The sequence below is a fragment of the Triturus cristatus genome, chromosome 1_2 (assembly GCF_964204655.1).
Source record: "Triturus cristatus chromosome 1_2, aTriCri1.1, whole genome shotgun sequence".
In the NCBI taxonomy this organism is placed as follows: domain Eukaryota; kingdom Metazoa; phylum Chordata; class Amphibia; order Caudata; family Salamandridae; genus Triturus; species Triturus cristatus.
This window is the reverse complement of record NC_140580.1, coordinates 385,748,419-385,773,474: the sequence shown is the minus strand read 5'-3', so window position 1 is coordinate 385,773,474 and position 25,056 is coordinate 385,748,419. Positions and strand designations below refer to the sequence as shown.

General features: G+C 50.0%; 1 protein-coding gene across 1 annotated transcript in view; it reads right to left on the bottom strand.

The window, feature by feature from the left end:
- The window catches only part of KIF20B (kinesin family member 20B), a 556,993-nt gene that overhangs the window by 352,336 nt on the left and 179,601 nt on the right, over window positions 1–25,056 (bottom strand). Inside the window, exon 8 of the mRNA XM_085621389.1 lies at window positions 11,003–11,233. Within this exon, the coding sequence (XP_085477515.1) occupies window positions 11,003–11,233 (231 nt within the window). The remainder of the gene's footprint in view (window positions 1–11,002; window positions 11,234–25,056) is intronic.

The window sequence follows — 25,056 nt, the reverse complement described above, 5'->3', positions numbered from 1 at the left end:
CGCGGGTTTGATCCGCAGCCTTTGATGCGGCACCACGGAAAGTTCGAGGAAGGTGGTGTACCACGGCTGGCGTGCCCACGTGGGGGCAACTAGGACGAGTGTCAGGGAGTGTTGTTGGAGTTTGCGGGCCACTAGCGGTATCAATGGCGCTGGGGGAAAAGCGTACGCAAATCTGCCGGACCAGTTCATCCATATCGCATTGCCCTGCGACTGCGGATGTGGGAATCTGGCGGCGAAGCTTGGGCATTTTGCGTTTTCGCTTGTCGCGAATAGGTCTATCTCCGGATGACCCCACTGCTGAAAGTACGGTTGGAGTACTGATGGGTGTAACTCCCACTCGTGCATTTGGTGGCTGTGTCTGCTGAGCAGATCCGCCATCTGGTTGTCCTTGCCAGGGAGGTGTTCCGCCATGAGGAACATGTTCCTTTGAATGGCCCACTTCCACATGCTCTGAGCCAGATGAGACAACTGTGGAGAGTGTGTGCCTCCCTGTTTCTGTATGTAGTACATTGCGGTCATGTTGTCCGTCCGGATCAACAGGACCTTGTTGCATAGATGTACTTTGAACGCCTTCATGGCTAGGAAGATTGCCATCAATTCCAGAAGGTTGATGTGCAACTTCTTTTGTTGTGTTGTCCATAGTCCTTGCACTGTGTAGTGGAGTACATGAGCTCCCCATCCCTGGAGAGACGCGTCCGCTGTCAGTACTATTTGTGGGACAGGCTCTTGGAACGGTCGGCCCTTGCAAAGGTTTTGTGGATTCCACCAATGCAGAGTTGTATGCCCGACCGCTCACCAACACTAGGTCCTTTAACTGTCCTTGAGCCTGATTCCACTGACGTGCTAGGCACTCCTGAAGTGGGCGCATATGTAATCTCGCGTGCGGGACTATGAAGATGCAGGAGGCCATCATGCCTATCAACTGCATGAACACTCGCGCTGGAAGTGAGTGATTGGGTTTGAATTTGGAGATCAGCAGTTGTATGCTGTCGATCCTCACTAAATTTGGCTGAGCTGTGGCCGCCAGAGTGTCTATAGTCGCACCTAGGTACTGTTGTACGTGTGCGGGCTGGAGATGGGACTTTGGATAATTCAGTGAGAATCCCAGACTGTGAAGAAGGTGAATGGTGCGGGACATGTGGCTTGCACATTGCTGGGCTGACTTCGCTTGAACGAGCCAGTCGTCTAGGTAGGGGTAGACGTGTATATGCTGCCTCCGTAGATGTGCTGCCACCGTAGCGAGGCACTTCGTGAAAACCCTGGGCGCTGTTGTCACGCCGAAGGGAAGGACTTTGAACTGATAGTGCTGCCCCTGAACAGTGAACCTGAGGTATTTTTTGTGTGAGGGGTGGATGGGTATGTGAAAGTACGCATCCTTGAGGTCCAGTGTGGCTAGGAAGTCTCCCTGCTTGAGAAGCGGAAGGACTTGCTGTAGAGTGAGCATATGAAAGTGCTCTGAAAGAATGTACTGGTTCAGGGGTCTCAGGTCCAATATAGGTCTGAGCGACCCGTCCTTTTTTGGAATTAAGAAGTAGAGGGAGTACACTCCCGCACCCTGCTCGTGGATGGGTACGACCTCTATAGCGCCTTTTAGAAGCATACTTTGCACTTCTTGCTGTAAGAGCGTTAAGTGCTCTGAGGACATAGGACGGCTTCTTGGTGGTATTGTGGGTGGAGTGGAGGTTAACTCCAGACAGTAACCGTATTTTATAATATCTTTGACCCACCTGTCCGTGGTGATGGAATTCCACGTGGACAGGAACCTTTGTAGCCTTCCCCCGACAGGTGTTATGTGGTTGGGAGGAAGGGAGAGGGCGTCACTGCTTGTTCTTGGGGGAGGACCTGGTGTTGCCGTAGCCGCGTCCTCTGCCCTTTGTGCTGGAGCCACGATATCCACCTCGGGTGTTTTTATCATAGGTGTTCTGTGTATTGCCTTTGTTATATGTTTGTTGTGACCCCTGTCCTCTACCTGCTCCCTTGTTTCCGGGGCGACGAAAGGAGCCGCTCCGAAAGGACTGAGTTTGTAGTGCGCCCATGGACTTTGCAGTGTCCGTATCCTTTTTTATCTTTTCGAGGGTGGTGTCAACCTCTGGCCCGAATAAATAGTCGGGGTTGACGGGCTGGTTCAGTATATTGTTTTGTACCTCAGGCTTGAATCCTGAGATCCGTAGCCAGGCATGTCGTCGCAACATGACGCTTGTGTTTATGGCTCTGGCAGCCGTGTCTGCAACATCTAGTGCGCATTTGATGGAAGCGTTCGTTAGTAGCTGTCCTTCTCTGATGAGCATTTCTGCGCCTTCCTTGAACTGGTCAGGGAGATGTTGGAATATTTGCTCAAGTGTGTCATAGTGCGCTCTATCATAGCGAGCAAGGAGCGCCTGAGTGTTGGCTATGCGCCATATGTTGGCAGCTTGGGCGGCAACTCGCTTGCCAGAGGTTTCTAACACCTTGGACTCTTTGTCCGGGGGAGGAGCGTCACCTGTTGTTTGCGAGTGTGCCCTCTTGCGTGCATTCGCTACGACGATGGAGTCGAGTGGTAATTGTCCTCTGATGTAAGTAGGATCCCCAGGTGCTGATCTGTATTTTTTATCAATCCTGGGGTTTATCACTCGTGCCCTGGTGGGTTCTTTGAAAATGTCCTTGGCTGGTTTGAGGACCCCCTTCAACATTGGCAGAGTCTTTACATGTCTTTCTGAGGATGCAAAGGTGTCCATTAGAAAGTCATCTTCGATGGTATCAGAGTGAAGCTGCACCCCATGGTTATTGGCAGCACGTTCGATAAGAGCATTGAACGCTGCAGTATCCTCCGTAGGAGATGTCTTTGCCCCATAGAGTTGTGGATCCTGTGCATCGAGAGGTGCACTGGGGTCTGCAGGGTCGCCCCAAGTTTGATCAGGGTCCTGCTGGTCATCAGGGTCCGTGTCTACATGGTAGGGGACTTGGTCAGCCATGTAGTCCTCCAATGCGTCTGTATCGGAGCGTGTGGGGGAGAACCGGTGTGGATCCTGGTAGGATGAATGGAAGGGTTCATAAAGGAGAGGTTCCGATTCTGCAGGCAACTTCCTTTTTAGTGGGATCCTGAAAGGGTCCAATGGCGGCTCCGAAGTTATCCTTCGGTCCTGGAGAATCATTCTGCCAGTGCCGGCGTCGATGATACGTGCTGGAGACGTCTCAGCAGGTGTGACCGTAGGTTGGGTGACCCGTGTCCTGAGTTGGAACATTTTTGGGATTGTTGACGGAGGCAAGCCGAAGGTAATGTTGGTCGGCACCGAAGAGGCTGCGGGAGCTCCGACCGAACCGGAGCCCGACGTGTCCTGGAGGACAGGTGTGGTTTTGCTGCCTTGCGTCACACCAGGTCGTACTTGGGGCGCCTTCGAGGCTTTGGCACCGGCCAGGCTCGTAGAGGCGGCCGTAGATTTTTTCGGTGCCGGAGGGTCATCGAGTCGGGGTGAAGAGATCACCGTCGAAGTCTTCGATACCTGAGGCTTAGGTGTCGTCGAGGGAGCGATGTGAGACACAGCAGGCGGTACGGCCCTTGGTGTCGTCGGTGCCGGTAGCCGAGCAGGTTTGTCGGTGCCGATGGCTTTTTTCCGTTTGTCGACTCCAACGTCGCCCGCCTCAAGTTCGGCACCGAAGTCCCTCTTGGTGCGGTCGGTGCCGACGCGGTGCGCTGGCGTCGAAGGCCTCGATCCGACCAGCGCTACTTTCAGTTTCGGTTTCGGTGGAACCTGAGCAGCTTTCGGTTTCGGTTTTGTGATAGGGAAACCAGCCTGTTTATGTAGTAATGGCTGCCGCTGAACGTCCGAGGCCGGGCCCGAGGGCGGGGCCGAAGAACTGCGGGATGGGTCTCGGGTAAGGCCCGAAGGCGATCCCTCGACCGGAGCCATAGGCTGTGGCACTGGTGTTTGAACGGTTTGAACAGGTAGGCCTTGTTCATCATTGGAGCTACTTTCTTCGGCCCCGAAGGCCTCCTCGTCGTCTCCTACCTCGGTGTCGTCTTCACCTCTGTGGAAGAGTGACTCGTCTTCCTCGTCCGATCCGGGTTCGTGTTCGGAAACGGGACTGGAGGGCAAGACTTCCAATTCCTCGACGTCCTCGGCCTCGCCGAAGATGTCTGTCGGGGCCGGTGCCGCGTGCTGCGCCTCGAGTCTCGCCGCTCGTCGATTCCGCAGAGTCTTCTTCGAGCGGAACCGGGCACAGGCCATGCATGTTGATTCGTCGTGGTCCGGCGAAAGGCATTTGTTGCACACCGGATGGACGTCGATGTGTGGGTACTTCGCATTGCATACCGGACACCTTTTGAACGGCGTCCTGGATTCCATCGTCGAAGTCGTCGATGGACAGGTAAATGCGAAAGCAGTCGGTGCTGAAAGTTAGTAAACTAACAAATTCTATCGAAACCCGATCGATAAACAGTACCGACGCGAACTAAAGGCCTTTTGGCCTCGAAAAAATATTTTCCTAACTTGAGCTAAGATAGCACATCCGAACCCAATGGCGGAAAAAAACAATCTGAGGATGGAGAGGATGCCCATGCGCACTGTAGTCCAGGGGAGGAGTCACCTATCCAAGGATACTTCGAAGACTCTTCCAGGACAACAACGTGCAAACATCCGGACCCAACACTAGGCGGCGATCTATGCACAGATATGAATTCAGCAGCCCACATGCCTCGAACAACAAGGCTAAGTACTTGATATCTGGTTACTGCGCATTAATTCTGCTATAGTAGTAAGCAGGACAGAGCATCTGAATCTTCAAAGACTATAGACTTTTCCTCCATGCCCTCTCCGTGATTTTCTCCAGCGTTTGTGTGTTCATGCACCAGAACCTTCTTGCAACCTCAGCGTTTGAACTGAGATTGCACTAGAACTAAAGACTTTAGCTCAGTGTTTCTCTGATGAATAGTGGTGCCAAGAGAAAGCACTTCACAGTGGTTGATATATGTATGAACATTGTACCAAGATCTGCATTCCGAGATTATCCCTGGGAGTGCCAATAAATCCAATCTTTTTTTCAAACTGATTCCTGTGAGTATCCGACACTCAAATCTGTGATTTTGGTTATTCTGCTATCATGCCATGTTGCTGATGAAACCTTTAAGTGTATGTCACTGAGGTCAATGCAAGGTAATTCTGTATAGAGTCCTGTTAGTTTACTGATGGTAGCCGTCTTCTCTTATTTCCAGTGTATTACGCCTTTGCAAAAACGAGAGGTTCTGGTCCATTGCAGGTCTACCTTGCAAACACAGAAGGTCTAAGAAGTGACAAATCCTGTTACGCAGTGTCGCATAGCCGCTGGGCAGATCCAGTACCACATGTCTCTCTTTCACTATTTTATCCCAAACTCTACCCCCAGGGGCCGTGCGTGATCTTAGGAGTTTGGTCCCTTGATCTTGTGCAACTCAGAGGGAAAGGAGGCTCAGCATTGGCTCCAGTGTCGTCCCTGCTGTTGGGACCAGGCGAGTGCATGACACCGCAGCACCACTCAAGCCGTCACAACCCTCATGCACATCCTGCTGGGACATTGCAAAATGGCATCTTCCATGAGTCACTTGCCACATCTGCCCTGGTGGCCTCAGCTCTGCCCCGCCGCTAGCATTTCCAGGGCCTTTACTACTAAATCTTGGTACAGTGCGATAGCTGATTGATCGATACAAATCCCTTTTCCCCCCACCCCTTTCCACATGAGAAGCAGAGTCAAATATTGTTAATTGCTTTCTTTGTGTGGGGAGGCCTTTGTTCCTTAGCGCAGCAGGGTGACCAAAAGCCTGGGCTCTGATCCGGAGCTGAGCCAGAGAAATAGGACATTCCTGAATGACCCATGAGCTGTACAGATATCTTTTGGGAACTTGCAGAATTGATTTTCCAGTGCCGTTTACGCTCAGATTCAATAGGTCACTGGTGCCTGTAGGTCAAAGGGAAGAGAAGGTAATCTAAGGCAGTACTCCTCACAGGAGTATAGTGGAGTGTCACTGCAGACAAGACAGTAAACCACAGTGACTTTTCTATGAATGTACACTAACATTATAAGGGCTAACCAATTCTGTAGAGTCCACTCTGCGACAGGTTAACTGTGCCCAGTTACCGGTCTGCGCACAACAGAGGTCTCACGCGCAGCCCTCACACATGCGCACATGTGTAACCAGCCAAGTTCCCCTTACAGGTCTTGGTCTTAAAAGGAAGACAATGGCGGTTAACATGCAAAGTCCATTTACCACAGTAAGAAAGTCAAAAACCAGGTGGTCAAAAATCCAGACAGATTTGATGGGCAGAATCCATTTCCTTACGGGGTGACTTGTTAACATTTAAAGAACAAATTATTTACCTTTCTGATAGATCTAACCACAGATTACTCACCTTTCAAATATCCCCAGGCAATAGTGTGGATCCTGAAGGTTTTTGAGCACAGTGTCTGAGCTGGTAGGTGGCGTCACATGGTTCTGCGTCGACATGGCTCTGCCCTGGAAATAACAGCTGGAGCCGCATGTAAGCACCATCCAAGCACACTAAAGTCAGTTTCTTGACACTGCCTGCACCATTCGATGCGGAGCTAAAAAAGCAATCTTTTGGTCAGTGTGCATACCTCTAATTTGAAACCTTTTTAGATAGAAAGTGGCCATTGCACAGAAAGGAAGGCAGTGAGGAATCTGCAATTAAGAGTATCAACCAGATAGAGCATTACCGAACAGAAGTAACGTATTCTTCTAATGGATACTCCAAAACACAGACTTCTCACCTTTAAAATAGATATCAAGGCAGTACCCACCCAGTTGTGGGTCTGTGGAATGACAGACTAAACGTTCTACAGGATTAAACATCCAAAATATTTTTAGTTTGGGACCGGACGGTCATGGCAATAATTTTAAAAACGTGTGCACGGAGACAGCTTTTACCCTAGTGGATGGGCTCAATTCTTTTCTAGTCTGCAGCTGGGCAAAATCGCAGCAGGTTCTAATGCAGAGGACTACTCACATAGAGTCTTCCACACTGCGTTACCATTCTTTGGCCCAGAAATCCCCACAAAGAGTCGATTGTTTACCCTAGGGTCTTCAGTGTAATGGAAGTAAAGGTTCTACACTTTTCTGGGGCTGCAAGCCACAGAATCTCTCCTCTTGAGGGTGTGAGGTGAAGCTAAACAAATCACAAGTGTGTCGGACCGTCCAATATGAAAGAGGCTAAGAACATGTGTTAGAAAGGCCGCCCTAGTCCTTAGCACCAGTTTGCCTTTAAAGAAGGTGGTGTAGGGTGGCTAGACCAAAAGAGCTTAAAGGTCACTCAGCTGAGGTGCTAGCTAAAAGAAAGACAATTGTCAGGGTCCAGAGAATTAGAGGACAACTGTGTGATGGCTCAAAATTGGTGCATATAAGAAATGTAAGGACTAAATTAAGGTCCCACTGTGGCATCCCTAAGGGTTTATGAGGTAAAGTGGATTAAACCTTTGAGAAACCACATCACAGGTGATTTGAATAATGACTGTTGGTCCAGTCAAAAGGGCCAACAGATAACCTTTAACCACGAACACTGCAAGTCTTTCCTGGGCGAAAGATCAATAAATAAAAAAAAAGACATCCAACAGTTTGGCCTGCAAACGGATCCATAATATGCGAGCCAACCCAAGCTACAAACTCGTCCCAGCTTCCAGTGTAAACAGACTTTGTAGAAGGACACTTCTACGCACGGACAGCATCCAATTCTTCGAGAGAAAGAACGAAATCAGTCAGAAGCTGCCTCTCAATCTTCATTCATAAATGTGTAGATTGTGCAGGTCAGGGTGCAAGTCCCTGCCCTGCTGCTGTGACAGAGGATCCTCCAGAAACAGCAGCCTGATTGGAGGACAGGGGCTTGTGCATAAAAGTACCACGCTCTCCTGGTCGAATTTGGAGCCTCTAGGATGCCTTGGGACAGGTTTTTCTTGACCTTCTTCAGAACTCTGGGGTAGAGAGGTAGCAGCAGGAAGGCACTCAGAAGTCTCACGCTTCACTCCAAAAATGGAATGCTTCTTTGAGAGACAACCTTATGGGAACTCTAGCATAAAATTGAACACTATGTTATCAGCAGTGTAAAGAGACAGAGCCAGGTTTCTCCCCACTGCTGTAAATCACCCTTGTGCCACCTCTGGATTTAACTACCTTCATGATCCACTAGATGTCACTGGCAGAGTTTGTTCACCCTGGCATGTAAAGATCCTGCAAGGGGTTTTATGATCAGGAAAATGCTCTGAAGATGCAGCCAGCACCAGAGGCGCAGGACCTCACCCCACCCAGCTTGTTGCAATACTGCATGGCAGGGGTGTTATCAGTCAGGACCAAACCAGTCTCCCATTGATGGATGGCAGGAAGCCTTTTAAAGCGAAGCAAATGACCCGCAACTGATGTGGAGAAGAGTCTTCCCTGCAGACCAGTCCACTCATCTCTTCCTCTCCCAGGTGACCCACCTCAATGCAGCCATGATGCGTCTGTTTCCACCATCAGGGTGATGTTGGGAAAGGGATCTGCTGCTGGTTCAACTGCTGTTGAGCAGCCACCACTGCAAATCTTTTGCAGTCTCAGAAACTTGGTTGGAATCTGGGTCCACATAGAGTTACATTCGGAGTGCAGGGCCTTCATTTGTTACCTAGCATGTTCGACAAGCAGGATGCAAGAGGCCCATAGTCCAAGAATTCTTAGAGCCACCCTCACTGAGACCAGAACCAGGCTGAAACATCAGGATAATAGCCTGAATGTTTTGAACTCTTTGACCCAAAGGTGACCTCTGACTATATGATGCGACAGTCTATACCTTGGTGAACTTCTGATTTGCACAGGTGAGGCCGAAAGGGAGCATGGAAAATTGAAAATGCTTGTACCATACCTTGCACCTGCTGTAGGCCTTCAAGACGGGAATGTGGCATCTTGCAGGTCTAGCGTTACCATCCAGTACTGTTGAACCTGGGACACCATGAGCATTTTGAATTGGCCCATCCCTCAGAAAAAATTAGGAGGTTGAATATCTAAACTAGTTCAAAGGCCTCTGCCCTTTTTCGGCACAAGGCTCCTGTTGTCACTTCCGCAGCAGAGCAGATTTGATACTGAGCTGCACAACACCAGATCAGGGTCTATGCTGAAAAATCTTTTGGACCCAGTCTGGCACCCGGGGATATTCTCAAATTGAGGAATCTTTAGTTAAAGCATCCATCAGAAAGCAGGGTTTCACACCTGTCAGAAAGGGTTGACAACAGGTTTTTAGTATGCGGAAGTCAGGGTACACATGGTAGGCCTGAATCCATGTTTAACTCGACAATTCTGTGGATGGTACAATAGGTGATGCAGTCCACAGGTGCAAAAACAACAATTGATGGACAGAATGCAGAACAATGTCATACATTCACCCCAGTACAGAGATCTGGGCCTAAAACCATCGTTTTTTTGCTCACCATGCCGTTTCAGTTTGAACCCAGCCATATGCAAATCAGTCTTGACCCTGTGCCTCATGGGAACAGTCCAGCCCGAACTGCCAAGCCAGGTCCTCCCTGGACTGGAAACAAGCATCCTAGGACCGGTTTCGGGGTTTCACCCCTCTTCAGTCAGGAAAGCTTGATTCCAGTGGCATGGAGAGCACGGGACCCACTATGGTTCTGATGCTCCGTCCATCACCACCCCCTTTTGTACCGCTTTGTTCGCCATAAGTTGGCAGGGTATGCTCAGACGTGAGTCCCTTGCTCACTTTGCCACTGGATTCAAACAAACCTGGCTGAAGACGGCTGAAATGCCAGAAACCGGTCCTAGGAAGCTTGTTACACGTCCAGGCAAGGCATGGCTTGGCAGTTCAGGCTGGACTGTTCCCATGAGGCACAGGGTCAGACTGATTTGCATATGGCCATGTCTGAACTGGGGTGGCAGAGTGGGCTAAAATACGGTGATGGATCAAACCCAGATCTGTTGACTGGGTGCAAGTGTTTGATTGGTTCTGATGCTCCATCCATCACCACCCCCTTTTGTACCGCAGTCTACAGGTGGCATTTAACTTAAAAGCCCTAGGAGCATTTTCTACACCATATGTTTAAATCGCAAGTAAGCCATTTTGACCATGTTAAAGTGAGAGCATAGGCTCTTAACTCCTGTTTAGCAGGGGTAAAGCAAACAGAGTTTTAAGTTCAGCAAAACAGAGCAAACACAGGAGGCAAATCATGCCACAAATGGTAATTTCCTATGCAGCCCTTTTCCCAACTGCCCTAAAAGAGCAAACAGTTTTTAAATCCCTATGAAAACACATTCCTGCCCTGCATTAGGATATCAGTGCCTGCAGAGATCTTCGAGTAATGAGAAGATTACATGGGAACCTGTTAAAACTGGGCTAGAAGATGAGCAAGAACACACAGATGTCAGCTTGCCCCAAGTCATTATGGTTACATTTTATCTGTTCTGATTTCAGCCAACTTTTATCTTCTTTTTTTAGATTTACGGACACACCATGGTTATCTAAAGTTTTTACCTAAGCAGTGATGGATGAACATGGTTGGACCATTGTTTCAGTAGACCCCTTTACAGGGTTGCATGATCCATACTTACAATAGGATAAATAAAGCAAAGTCAAAGCATTCTAGGTGAAGATGGCCAAGTGGCAAGACTAGCTTAAGGTCATCATTATGACATATTGCAGGCACATGTAGTCCAAGATGTACATTTCAGCATTCATTAAACTCAGTTTCATCTTAACAACATGGGGCAGAAAGAACTGCTGAGAATGTGACTAGTCCACAAATGAAAAAACGAACTTGCAAGAAAAGAAAAATATGTCCCTCTTCATTACTTCTATTTGGTGGAGAGCTAAACTAAACTGAGAAGCGGGGCTATATGAGAGTAGTTGACGGGCATGCACAACGGAACTCTACCCATTTTTCCAGTCCTTGGCATGTTTCCCGATCACATACATTTACCATTATTCACAGCACTCCATACTATTGCCAGCTTCACACACAAACTCCTCACTACCCAGAAATATATGGTGAAATAGACTGTTACCTTTTACAAAAGAACATCCTTTAATATCTTGAGCAAGCCGCAGGGTCTTTCTTTTGTGGAACTTGTTAGTAGATATTGGCTCCAGTAAATCATAAATGCACTCATTGTAGATTTCGCAAAAAGAAACCCAAACAGAGAACCTCACTGAACTGGACTCATTCAGGTCACTCAGTCCGGGGTCCTTTGTATGTTCTTCAAGGTCAAGAGAGGCATCCGAGTTCTGCAAACTTCCTGGCAAATAAACAACACAATTAAGGTCAGTATTTTATAGGAACTAGAAATGTTTAACCCAACCAAGCAGTGTCCTATGCAGCATTTCAAGCAAAGGTTGCTCATCGACACGTACGTGTGTGTAAATTTAATACAAGAGCAAATGACAGGAGAAACATTTCAAGTTAATATCAAAAATAGTTACGTGGAGACGAAGAATCATACTTTTTAGTAATGTAATTAGTCTTTGTATTTTGACAACACTGCCACTTCACCACTGATGGCTCCTAGTGAAGGTCCAAATCAGGCGGTATATCTAATGTAGGAAATCTCAAACAGACAACAATCCGACTCAGTGTTTACTAAGTGTACAACTAATGAAAGACCTGCATATTTCAAGAAAAACTTGAAAAAAAAGCCTGGACAGTTGTTTCCTGAGCCCAAGAATTCTAATTCATCAGACGAGTTAAACATGTAAAAACATACCCAATCCAAAGGTAATGAATGACATTTGTTTCCTACTGAGTATTCCACCATCATTTTCCTTAAGTAAGCGTTCATTTGCATACTCCCTCTGCCATTTCGATCTGTTCCTACAAGCAGAGATTTCTTGGAGATCAACAAGCAATATGTAGGTGTCAAAGGTGTTAAAGTCACAAGGCCTCACAAGACTCAACAGTCCAGCTCGACCACAACCTCCACATGGACCCTGACACAGACCCACTAGAACCTCATAGACCCCCAGGAACGCCCCTCGCACTCCACCAGAGTGACGGCCCAGAGGCTTGCCCTGCTGGAAAGCCAGCTTGAAACGGTTATACTGGGCCTCTCAGAAATCCTACTGAACCTGACCACACCCAGTAAACCCATCCAACACTCCTATCCGCCACCATTTGTCAGCAACCGGAGTCACTCAAGACCCCACAAGTCCCAAGGGCCCAGATGGTCCACAATCCCCCTCCCGAACCTGAAACAGAGACCGGAAAGAACCAGAGCCGCAATGTCCACAAGTGAAGCGATGGATCTGGCCGCCTTGTATGACAAACACTTCTAGCACCTCTAGCTCCAAGATCCAGGTTGTCACAGGTTTCAGAAGAGACCGCGCTCCCTTCCTACCCCCCCCCCCCCCCCCCCGACACATTAGACCCCTGCCTTCCTCACCATTATCCCTAGGGCCCAGTTTATGAAGAATCTGAAGAACGAAGGATCCAACACCAATTGCATGCTAATAAACTGCAGGTCAGTCAACAAACATGCAACAGAACTGGCAGAGACTATCTCTCCCCCAAGCATGGACATGCTTGTGCCCCTGGGCTTCACAATAATAATACACGAAGGCAGAATAATTCAACGAGGAGGGGGTATAGCAATCATACACCAGAACAACATTTCCGTGAAGGAAACAGATGACCTCAAGTATAACTCCTTCAAATGTCTTACTGTCACTATTAAGATGAACGACAACAAATAACTACTCTGCCACCTCATATAACACCCACCAGGTAACACCTCCTCTTTCGGTGACCACCTCTCCGACCTGATTATTCAATGCTCACTCGGACTCCAAAATCATGATCCTAGGTGACCTCAATCTTCACTGGAATGAGGAAAGCAACCCGTTAATCAAAACCCTAAATGATTAGATAAGCAACTACAACCTCACCCAACACTGCAAAGAGAAAAACAGAGGCTCAATCCTCGATGTCATTATCACTCAAGCCGACAGTCTCCATCGACCACATCCTGCCTGTTGACTGGTCTGACCACCATCTCATTCTGTTTCACACGAACCAAAGGGTCCTATCACAGCCCCACACAAAAGACCCCCAGCCCCACACAAAAGACCCCCAGCCCCACACAAAAGACCCCCAGCCCCACACAAAAGACCCCCCACCCCCCACGCTGGGCAAGAAATCAAAGTCAGATTCCCCTTGCAGACCTGGAAGCTAGGGTAAACGCCCTCCTCCCTCAACAATTCTGATGAGCTCTCAACAACAGAACTCACCTACCACTATAACTCTACTATGACTTCCATTATGGACCAAATAGCACCCTTGAAACTGAATAACGTCAGAAGCACACCATCCAGACTATGGTTCAACACAGACATTAACTCCCAAAGAAGAGAATTAAGAGCGACAGAAAGACTGGCAAAAAAACCCTTCCTCAATCCTATGAGCGAGACTCAAATCAGTACGAAGGAAATACAAAAACCACATAATTAATGAAAAAGCGTCCTTCTTTCGCAATGCCCTTGGCAACGCAAAAATAGACCAAGAGAACTTTTCAATCTCAGACAAACCTCCAAGCCCACTTAGACTAAAGTTGTGGCCTCAAAAGACCTGTGTGACAACTTTGCCAATTTCTTCAATGACAAAATCACCAAGATAGAACTCTCCTTGGTCGTTCAAAGCAGTCCCCCAAACAGCAAATCACCCACAGAGACAAAAGATGATCCCACACTCAAGCACCCCCCTAAATGATGGAACTCTTTCAACTCCATCTCCGAAGCAGTGGTCATCAAAATGATTTCCACCTCCAAACCCTCAGCACATGTCCTGGATCCCATCCCAGACCAACTGGCCAAAAAACAAACTCACTAGCCCCGCACTGGACCAAGATCAAACAGCTCCTTGAGTACTGAAGAACAAGTTACTTACCTTCGGTAACGATGTATCTGTAAGAAACATTAGTTAGTTAGATTCCTCACCTTAGAATATCCCCAGGCGTCAGACTGGATCCGGAAGATTTTTCGTCAGCAATACCCCTTGCGCGTCGCTAGGCGTCGTCTGCGGCTCCGCGTCAGTCGTCGGCGTCGTGCGCCGGAATGACGTCGGAGTACTTAGACGCCGCCCTCGCGCGCTGACGTCAGTTCTTGTACATAGCTTTCCGCGCCAGGAACGCAGAGCCATGCAAAGACCGACACTGGTGCCAAAAATAAAATCTAGGGGCCTGAAAAGGACAACCTTAACCCTAGATGTCAGTTCGCAGAATGGGGAGGATGGGTGGGTCGGTGAGGAATCTAACTAACTAATGTTTCTTACAGATACATCGTTACCGAAGGTAAGTAACTTGTTCATCTGAAAGAAACACGTTAGTTATATTCCTCACCTTAGAATAGATACCCAAGCAATACCATCCCCGGTGGTGGGTCTGCGAACCAAGATCACACCAGAAAGTCCTGGAGGACAGAACGGCCAAAGAAGCCATCCCTCCGGACTTGCCTGTCAAGGCAATAATGCCTGGCAAACGTGTGTAGCGAAGCCCACGTTGCCGCCTGACAGATGTCCTGCAAAGGGACACCTCGTCCCAAGGCAGTAGTAGCCGCCGTGGCCCGAGTAGAATGGGCGCGCAGCCCAACAGGAGGGTCCTTTTTTGCCAAGGAATAACAAATTTTGATGCACAAAACGACCCGAGAGATGGTCCGTTTGTGCACAGCTTTCCCCTTCTTAGCACCCACGTATCCAACAAAAAGTTGGTCGTCCACCCGGAACTGCTTTGTGCGGTCCAAATAAAAGGAGTGCGCACGTTTTGGGTCCAGACGGTGGAGCCTCTCTTCCTCTTTGGAAGGATGCGGAGGCGGAAAGAAGGTGGGCAAGGTGACAGGCTGCCCAAGATGAAATGGAGTCACCACTTGCGGAAGAAAGGAGGGACGAGGCCGAAGGACAACCTTGTCCGGATGAACAGAGAGAAAAGGAGGCTTTGAAGATAAAGCCTGGAGCTCACTCACCCGTCTAGCCGAGGTGATGGCTACCAGAAAAGCAGTCTTAAGCGTCAGCAGACGAAGAGGAAAATTATGAAGAGGCTCAAAGGGAGCGCACATTAGAAATGTGAGAACAAGATTCAAGTCCCACTGAGGCATTACAAAAGGGACAGGAGGGAACGTGTGAGTAATGCCTTTGAGAAAGCGTGTAACTACAGGGGGCTTGAAAAGAGAAGGCTGATCAGGAAGCCGCAAGAAGGCAGAGATGGCAGCAAGATAACCTTTCAAGGTGCCCAGGGCAGAGCCCTGCCGGGCCAAAGAAAGAAGAAAGAGCAGGACCTCAGAAAGAGGGGCGGAAAGGGGATCCACAGCCTTTGCTGTGCACCATGCCACAAATTTGTTCCACCGGCAGGCGTATACCGTCTTTGGGGAGGGACGCCTGGCTGCCAGAATGATATCACAGACTTCAGGAGGCAAGTCAAATGGCATCAACTGCCGCCGCTCAATCTCCACGCATGGAGGTGGAGGCTGGACAGGTTCGGGTGGAGGACCGTCCCCTGCTGCTGCGACAGAAGATCCTCCCGAAGGGGCAGACGTATCGGAGGATCGGTCAACATACTGAGTAGCTCGGGATACCAGTACCTTCGTGCCCAATCCGGAGCCACCAAGATGACTTGGGCCCGGTCGTGCCTGATCTTCTTCAGCACTCTGGGCAGAAGTGGTATAGGCGGAAAGGCGTACAACAGACCGCAACTCCACTCGTGACGAAAAGCGTCGCCGAGCGAGTGCCGCCTTGGAAATTCCAACGCGCAGAACTGCTGACATTGCGCGTTCTCTTCGGTGGCGAATAGATCTAACCAAGGCTCTCCCCACTGCTGAAAGAGACCTTACGCCACTTCGGAGTTCAGACGCCATTCGTGATCCATCATGCACCGGCGGCTGAGTTAGTCGGCTCTGGTGTTCAGAGAGCCCGCCAGATGTTGAACCACTAGGGTGACGCCCTGGTGTTCCAGCCATGTCCAGAGGCGCAGAGCCTCCTGACAAAGGGTCCACGGCCCCACCCCGCCCTGTTTGTTGCAATACCACATGGCGGTGGTGGTGTCCGTGAACACCTGCACGACACTTCCCCTGACAGAGTGAAGGAAGGCTTTCAGTGCAAGTCGGATCGCTCTCAACTCCAACAGGTTGATGTGGAGACGAGACTCCGCCGGAGACCAGAGGCCTCTGATCTCCGCCTCTCCCATATGGCCACCCCATCCCAGGAGGGACGCATCCGTCACTACGACATGCTCCGGAGGTGGAAGGGAGAGGCTTCTGCCCATGACCCAATCGCGGTCCATGAGCCACCACTGCAACTGCTGTGCAGTGCCCTCCGAGATCAAGACATGGTCGGACAGGTTGCTGTGATGCTGGGCCCTCTGAAACTTCAGGTCCCACTGCAGAGCCCGCATGCGCCGTCTGGCGTGATGCACTAGTAGGATGCAGGAGGCCATCAACCCCAGAAGCCGCAACACTAGCCTGACCGAAACCCAGGATAGAGGCCGAAAGATGGGAATCAGGGCCTGAATATCCCGGACCCGCTGTTCCGGCGGATAGATCCGGAACTGCGCCGAATCGAGAACCGCTCCGATGAAGAGGAGTTTCTGAGAGGGACTCAGGTGCGACTTCGGCATGTTGATGGAAAATCCCAGCAAATGCAGGAGATCCGCCGTAGTCTGGAGGTGGGAGACGGCTTCTGGGGCGAGCCCGCCTTCAACAACCAGTCGTCGAGATAGAGGAAGACTGGAACCCCTGATCTGCGCAGATGAGCTGCGACCACCGCCATCACTTTCGTGAACACCCGAGGGGCACTGGTGAGGCCGAAGGGGAGCACGGTAAACTGAAAGTGCTCCTGGCCCACCGTGAACCGCAGGTAACGCCGGTGGGCCGGCAGGACGGGGATGTGGAAATATGCGTCCTGCAAGTCCAACGCACCATCCAGTCTCCAGGGTCTAGGGCAGCTAGAACCTGAGCCAAAGTTAACATCTTGAACCTTTCCTTCCGGAGGAAGGCATTGACGTCCCGGAGGTCCAAGATAGGGCGTAGGCCCCCTTTGCCCTTCTTGGGAACCAGAAAGTAGTGGGAATAACCACCACGACCTACTTCTGGGCTCGGAACGCGCTCGACGGCCCCCTTGGCCAAGAGGGCCGAAACTTCCTCGTGGAGAAGATTCAAATGATCCCCCGAGATACGGTGGTGCTGCGGTGGCATGGCTGGAGGGGTCGTCTCGAAGGGGAGGGAGTAGCCCCTTCGGACGATTTGCAGCACCCACCTGTCCGATGTGATGGACCGCCAGTGGAGCAGGTGATGGCGAACTCTGCCGCCCACTGGCGTGGAATGGGCCTGAAAGCTCGGACTAGGAAGGCTTTGAGGCGGATGCTGCCGGGGTGGATGTGGGCTGACGGCGTCGTCCTCCAGAACCGCCTCGGCGGAAACCACGTCCGTGACCGCGCGCCGGTTGGTGGCTAGGGGACGTGAGGAGGTACCCCTTCCTTGGCCACGAAAGGGGCGAAAGGCGGAAGTTTGCGACCGCGGGCCGAGAGGCCCAAGGACTTGAGGTAGCCCGGGAGTCCTTAAAGCGATTCAGCGCACTGTCCGCTTTTTCGCCGAAAAGGCGAGTGCCATCAAAGGGCATGTCCCTGAGGGTGCTCTGGACATCGCCCGAAAAGGACGTGGACCACAGCCAGGCGTGACGTCTAAGCGCCACTGAGGTAGAAATCGCCCTACCCAGCGAGTCCGTAGTGTCAAGCCCACATCGGATAGCATGTCGCGCTGCATCCCTCCCATCGGCCAGAGCCTGGGTAAGTCGTGTCTGGACCTCCTCCGGACACAGGGGCAGCACGTCCTCCACCGTATCCCACAGAGAGTGGGAAGAACGGTCCAAGAGACAGGCGTCGTTCAAAGACCGCAGGCCCAAACTAAGGGAGGAGAACAGCTTTTTGCCGAACTGTTCCAGTCTCTTGGAATCCCGGTCCGGCGGAGTGGTCGGGAAGGAGGATTGGGAGGTAGAGGCCTGGATAACCAGGCTCTCGGGGGTAGGGTGTTGGGACAGAAAACTGGGGTCGCCCGGAGCAGGGCGGTGGCGCCTGGCGACGTTCCTGTCCACAGGAGGAACTGTGGAGGGCTTGGACCAGGTGCCCTGCAGAACGTCAGTGAGGGCCTCATTGAATGGCAGCAGAGGCTCAGTGGAGCTTGCTGCAGACTGAAGCACCTCAGTGAGGACGTTAGTCCTCACAGCCACGGCAGGTAGCTCGAGCCCAAGGGCTGCGGCCGCCTTGCGCAGCACCACAGAGAAAGCAGCACCCTATCCGAAGCCACAGTCGGAGGAGAGATGAATCCAGTGTCTGGAGAGGTATCCAGACCACTGGCCTCCCCCAGTTCATCTGCCCAGTCCTGTGACAGTTGAGCCTGAACGGCCATAGGATCCTCGGATCCCTCCCATTCGCCCCCATCATCCGATTCCTGGTATGCAGGAGGAAGGATCGGAGCCGGGCGATAGACATAATGTGTCTCCAGCGGCGCCGAACGCGGCGTCCATAGACGCCGTAACGGCGCCGGGCCCGGAGCGGGGCTGAACTGGGGCTCGACGCCGAGCGGAGCCGGCGTCGGAGGTGGTACCGGTGTCGACGCCGGCGGAGGAGGCGTGACTAGGTCGACCGGCGTCGGCGGGGACTCTGGAACGGGTCCATCGGGCACTTGCGGCGTCGAGGCCGGAGCCGTCGACGGCGCCGGAGCCGCCGGCAGGCAAGGTTGCCCAGTCGGGTCCGCGGGGCCCGAAGGCGCGCCAGCGGGCGTCGACGGCGTAGCCAGGTTCCTCATGGCCGAGAGGAAGGCACTGACTAACGCCGGCGTCGCGTCAGTCCCAGGGACCGGCGGGTATGGGGACTTGCGCGGCGCCTGCGGCTCCGCTGGAGCCGCGGGGGTGGAACCACCCTGACCCTCGGCCGAGTCGCGCGACCGGCGAGGGGAGTCCGAAGAGCGGTGTCGCCTCTTGGACTGCTTCGACTTACCCGAAGACTTGGAGCAAGACGATCGATGATGTCGGCTGCGGCTCCGCGACCGATCCTTGGACCTCCTCCTGGACCGGGATCGAGAGGGGCGCAGAGCCGAGTGACGAAGCTCGAGAAGCTTACGGGACCGCTCCCGTCTAGCCTTCAAGGTCAGGGCCTTGCAGTCCGAACACGACTCCGCGTCGTGGTCGAGGCCCAAGCAGTAAAGGCACCGGCGGTGATGGTCCGTAACCGACATCAAGCGGTTGCAGTCAGCACAGGCTTTAAAACCAGGCATCCTACCGGCACCGGAGTCGAGACAAGATCAAAAAGGATCGAAAAAAGTTAGTCAAAAAGTGACTAAAGGGGTAGCTCTCCCGGATCTGCGCTTACTGGCGCGGAAAAAAGAAGAACTGACGTCAGCCCGCGAGGGCGGCGTCTAAGTACTCCGACGACGTCATTCCGGCGCACGACGACGGACGCGGAGCCGCAGACGACGTCTAGCGACGCGCAAGGGGTATTGCTGACGAAAAATCTTCCGGATCCAGTCTGACGCCTGGGGATATTCTAAGGTGAGGAATCTAACTAACGTGTTTCTTTCAGATATCATGCCCGACTGTCAAAAGCGGCCAAGTCACACCTCTACTGAAAAAAACAGGCGCGGACTCAAACGATCTAAATAACTTCAGACCAGTCTCCAACCTCCCTCTCCTAGCGAAAATCCTGGAAAGATGTGTTCTCCTCAAACTAACCCAACACCTAGGAAACACCAACTTCCTAGACCCTCACCAATCAGGCTTCAGAAAAGGATGCAGTACTGAGACAGCGATCCAAAACATAATAGATGATATGCACAACTCTTGATACTGGCCAATGTAGCCTACTCATACTCCTGGACCTTTCGGCAGCCTTCGATACGGTTGATCATAATTAGGGCTCCCGGTTTTCCGTTTAAACGGCTTTTCACATATAAATACAGACGGAAAACAAGTTTTCCTTTATCTGTATTTATATATAAAAACGGGAAAATACTAGTACATTTGGCCGCGCTGCCGCGCTCCAGCAGACCTGCCTACAGTAACATCAAACGCTTTCTAAGCACTGGAACGGTACGGGGGTGATGTATCAGCGTGAGGACTGAGATGCCCCAGCAGAGCTGTGTATTCCGGCCCGATACTGGGTCAGAGCTTGTCCTGCCGGGGGTCAGTGAGTGGTCCATTATGGACCGAGCATGGAATGCCTTCGCCCAAAGACCAGCCCCCCCCCATCCTCCCACACTTCTTACAATGACCCTCTTCGTAGTTCACTCGGCTCCCCCAGGGAGGAGGCCTTCTCCAGAGCACCGGTGAATGGTGAGAAAAGGGAGGGGCACCCAGAAACCAACAATGGAAGGACAGGATAACACCCCCGTACTTCGCATGAACTTCCTCCTCCCAAAACTGCAGCGCCCCATTTCCCTCCTGTGAACCCCACCAACATCCTTGTCAACACCTTCCCGCACTCCAACACTTAACACCTAGCGCGAGGGTTGAAAGGGGGAAACGAAGACTGTCGGCAGCTTTTTTAAAATAAATTGCGCTGGTTTTAAATCATCACAGAAGAAAGAACACAAAAATGAAGGGGAGAGACCTAGCTTTGCACTCAAAGTAGGACTCCACCTAGGGCTGCCACCTTTCCAAGAGAAACATTCCGGTCATTTATTGTTTTAAGAGCCTGCGAAGGACGGGACCTGATATTAAATGCGACTCGAAATAAAAACGTATGTATCCATTTGTAACACTCACTTGACTGCTTTTTTACTTTAATTATTAGTCATGGTCCATTAACACTGCTGTAGAACACATTTAAAATAATTTCTATTTCCCTGTCAGGTGTCAGCCCGTACTGAGACAGCTTCCCTGGCATACACAGCAGCGCACCAGAGTACTTCACAGGTCTTTGAAAGACCATTTACTTGTTAATGAGGCTTTGTTGTTCTTTCACCCCTTCAGCAATAGAAAGAAGCCGCCCAGAGTGGCCAAGAGGCTGACGGTCGGACCCCAGACCTGCCTAATTGCAGCATATGCAGCCATTTCAAACCAAAAGTAGGTGCCCTCGGGGAAGGGGGTGGGGGGCTGGAGTCTGGTGTATGCAGTTTTGGGGGCGGCAAAAGCCGGAATCGAATGCCAGCACCCCGTGAGGCGGCAAAGCCTATTGAATTAAACACTGTCTGGCACTGAGGGGGCACTTGCTGCCTCTTATCTGAAGAGCGCGTTTGTTGTGCAGGTAGCAGTAGCCCAACAGGTTAGGGTGGAAAGGTCATTGGTGCCAGAGACAAGCAGGGAACGGTCCCTACTGTGCCAATGGAGGTTGCATAACTGAGGAGGAGGAGGGCAGCAGCTCGCCACAGGCCATGGGCCGTCAGTGAGTGTGTGAGTAAAAGTATTAATACTTGTAGAAAAACGTGATTGTTCTTTGCTTTCCTTTCCGTCATTTGTTCCTCTGTGAAATGGATCCAAACAAAGAAGAAACACTTTTGTAGCAAATGTCTTTGTCAGACATTTTTCTACTCCAAAATGCAGCCTCAGGAGGAGAGAAAAAAAGATTTTAAAATACAAACAATAAATAAAGCAAGACAGAGTAGTCGCAAAGTGGCCAGATTGGTTTTATTTACACTCAAACACATTAGCACCACCTTACAGAGTTTGCCAGTGAAGCGCTACTTTTCTTTTCATGTTAGATTTTCAAGCCAAAACGCTCATTGATTTCTGAATAATGAGTGTAAAAGCTTTAAGTTGTATTCACTATGAGTGTTTGCTTTTTTCCTGTATGTTGTTACTTTTTTTCAGGCAGCATATTACTGTAGTCTAGTGCATAATTTGAAATGAATTGCTTCCAGGTGTTTATAGCGGGGCTCAATTGGGTTGCAGCTGAAGGCAGTCTGAGTTTCTCTCAGTGGGGCAGTATGGTTTTCAGTGGGGGAGAGGATGTGGCACTCTGCAGATGACAGAAACTGCAATGCTCTGAGACAAATGGCTTGCGATAGCCCTTTGAAGCATATTTGGGACGTTCTGCAAATGGCAAAGTTTTCAGATGAATGTATAGTGTTGACAAATAACTGAGCGCATGTGTGCATTGTCAATTTAAATAAATGTGGAAAAATACTAGCTGTAGCGTTGTCTTTTGCTTGTGGCAAAAATAAATGTGGACAAATACAGAAAAAATGCCCAAAAAATAAATATGGATAAATACAGACGGAAATGGCAAAAAAATAAATACCATAAAACCGGGAGCCCTAATCATAATCTACTCATCAAGGCACTTCAAGAAAGGGATGGAGCTGAACAGATGGTACTACAATGGTTCACCTCTTTTCTACAGGACCGCACCCAAAGTACAAAAATGTAAAACTTCTCATCGGACCCACACCCAGTTAGCAGGGGCTTCCCCCAAGGATCAGTACTCTACCCGCAACTTTTCAACATATACATGGAACCCCTCACCACCATACTCAAAAAATCCAACATTCCCTTCCACCTCTATGCAGACGATACCCAGATATATCTGGAAACCTCCTCCATAGCAGACATTCAGAGACTGAACGGCACTCTAAGAGAAGTCCAACGCTGGCTATCATGCAACCACCTAAAACTCAATCAAGACAAGACAGAAATCCTCCTAATCTCTAATGAGGAGAGAAAAAAACAAATCTCAGAATGGCTAAAAACGATCGATGCGCTCAACCACAACCTTACCTTAGACTCTGCTAAATCGCTAGGAATCACCCTGGACCCCAAATTAGACATGAACAAACACATCAAGAACACCGCAAAGAACGTCTTCCTCAACCTGAAACTAATCAACAAAATAAAACTCTTCATCCCTCAGAACGACTTCAAGCTACTCAATCTCTGGTGCTGTCCAGACTGGACTATGAGATTGCAACCCTCACAGGATCAGCTAAATCTCACCTAGCTCCCCTCAGGTCAACTCTGAACGCAGCAGCCAGAATGGTCACCGGAGTAAAGAAATATGAACACATCTCCCCTGCTATCAGAGAGCTCAAATGGCTTCCAATCGAAATGAGGGCCAATTTCAAAACCGCCTGCCTCACGCACAAAGCACTGCACACAGGCAAACCCGCCTACCTGGCCGCCAAGCTCCAGAAGGCCGGTCAAACAAGAAGCCTAAGGAGTACCAACACACTACTCCAAATCCCCCCCCCCCCCCCCCCAAGAACTCGCAAACAAAAAAACGCACCCCGATCCTTCACAGGAAATGCTCCCAAAATTTGGAACTCCATACCAGTCCACATCAGGACCAAACCTTCCTACCTACAATTCAAAAGGCAGCTCAAAGAACTCTTCCTCAACCGATCTCTCCCGTATGGATAGCTACAACCTAACCATCGAAGCAGGCCCACAACTGCTCACAAAACAAGGAGATTAAAGAAATCTACCTCACTATCCCCGATACCCTCCTGCCCCAACCCCCGAGCCAATCCCGTCATGAGTCACTGTGCTCTCTGACAAAGCTGTGTAAATTCTACTCTGATAACATACCCTGCAAGTGACACTGTTCGTTCTACGACGATATTACTATGATACGTCTGGAGCCATTATATATACTAGTATGTCTTATTATCGTCTATGTATCTTACGAGTGATCATGATGTGAAGCGCTCCAATACCTTCGGGTCTGGCCAGCGCTATATAAAACTCCTAAATAAATACATAAATAAATGAATGCTACAATAGATGCAAAATGCTTCAGTGAGGTTGACTGAGACCAGGATGTGTATAGCGAGTCCCAAGTAACTAAAGCAGAGCAAAGCAATAACACTAGACCAGATATGGCACTTAACTTCATTGTATAATTGTGCGGCTTTTTAGTAACCAATATAAATTGGACTTGAAGCTGCATATATTTATTGGGCTGAAATACTGTTACCCTAAAGGCAAAACCGGGCAACTCAGATTGGAAAATATTAATTGGTGGAAAATATGTAGTTATGTCAGTACTCAGCATATAAGGAGGGGGTTTTACTTCACAGGTAACAAAAAGGAAGGGAGTGATGACGACAACCGTTCCGAAATTTGCTTTTCTGGTTCAATAACTCTAATCAACCAGTTTAAAATCAACCCTGGAAGCTTAGACAGCCAGTCTCTTACCTGCACCAACCAATTTGAGTACAGTGACTGGGTGCTAAATGTATACAATAGACCAGGGCCTTCAAATAAACAACAAACACACAAAAGGTGTTGCGAATGCTTGAAACGTGTTTAACCACTGGAAATCGCTCAGGGTAGCATTCCAACCCATCATTCTTTTGCCCACCATACCACCTTAGTTTGGACCCAGTCGTGTGCATATCAGTCTTGACCCTGCTCTGTGCATTGAGTAAGAACTTTCAAAACAGCCAAAGAAATTAGGCCTCAAAACGTTGGTCTGATGAGATGTTCAAGGCGAAAAAGACTATATGAATAGACATACAAAAGTGGCCCCTTCCTGTTGAAGAAACCAATAAGAGTTGAAACTTCATTAAATAGTATTGTAATGAAAATGGTTGGGATTTCTTGCAAATGACGTCGCTTAAAAAAGCCATGCACTATGTTTCAGATAAAAATGTTCAACCCCCAAATTTCAACTATGCTGATCCCTCCGCAGAGAGGAAAGGCCTCGGTGCCCGATCACATTCCAGTGGACTGTTTCTCACACAAACCCAAATTGTTGGTGGTCTTTGTCACATGCATTTTCGACTATATGTAGATCGCCAGCCACATCTCAAAATCTACAGCAGTAGTTGGGAACGGAGTTAGGATTTTTGGTGCCCTGGGCAGAAAGGGAATGTGCAAGGCCCCTCTAATATGCATACAATGTGACGAATTCAGGGCAGATTGCATCTCAATATCATCCTGATCGAGAAACCCCTCCTGTATTGCACCGCCTCCTTCTCAGCCAACGAAAAGTACCTTTCACAGCTCATAAACGGTTGAAGGTGTGAGTTGCTTGTAGGCTGAGAAGGTTAAAGCAGCTGGGGAACTAAACTGCAGGAAAATGGGTCTCTCATGGTGCCTCTGTATGAGCAGCAGGACAGGAGGTCTGATTGTAGGACAAGCCTGTAGAATGTGTCG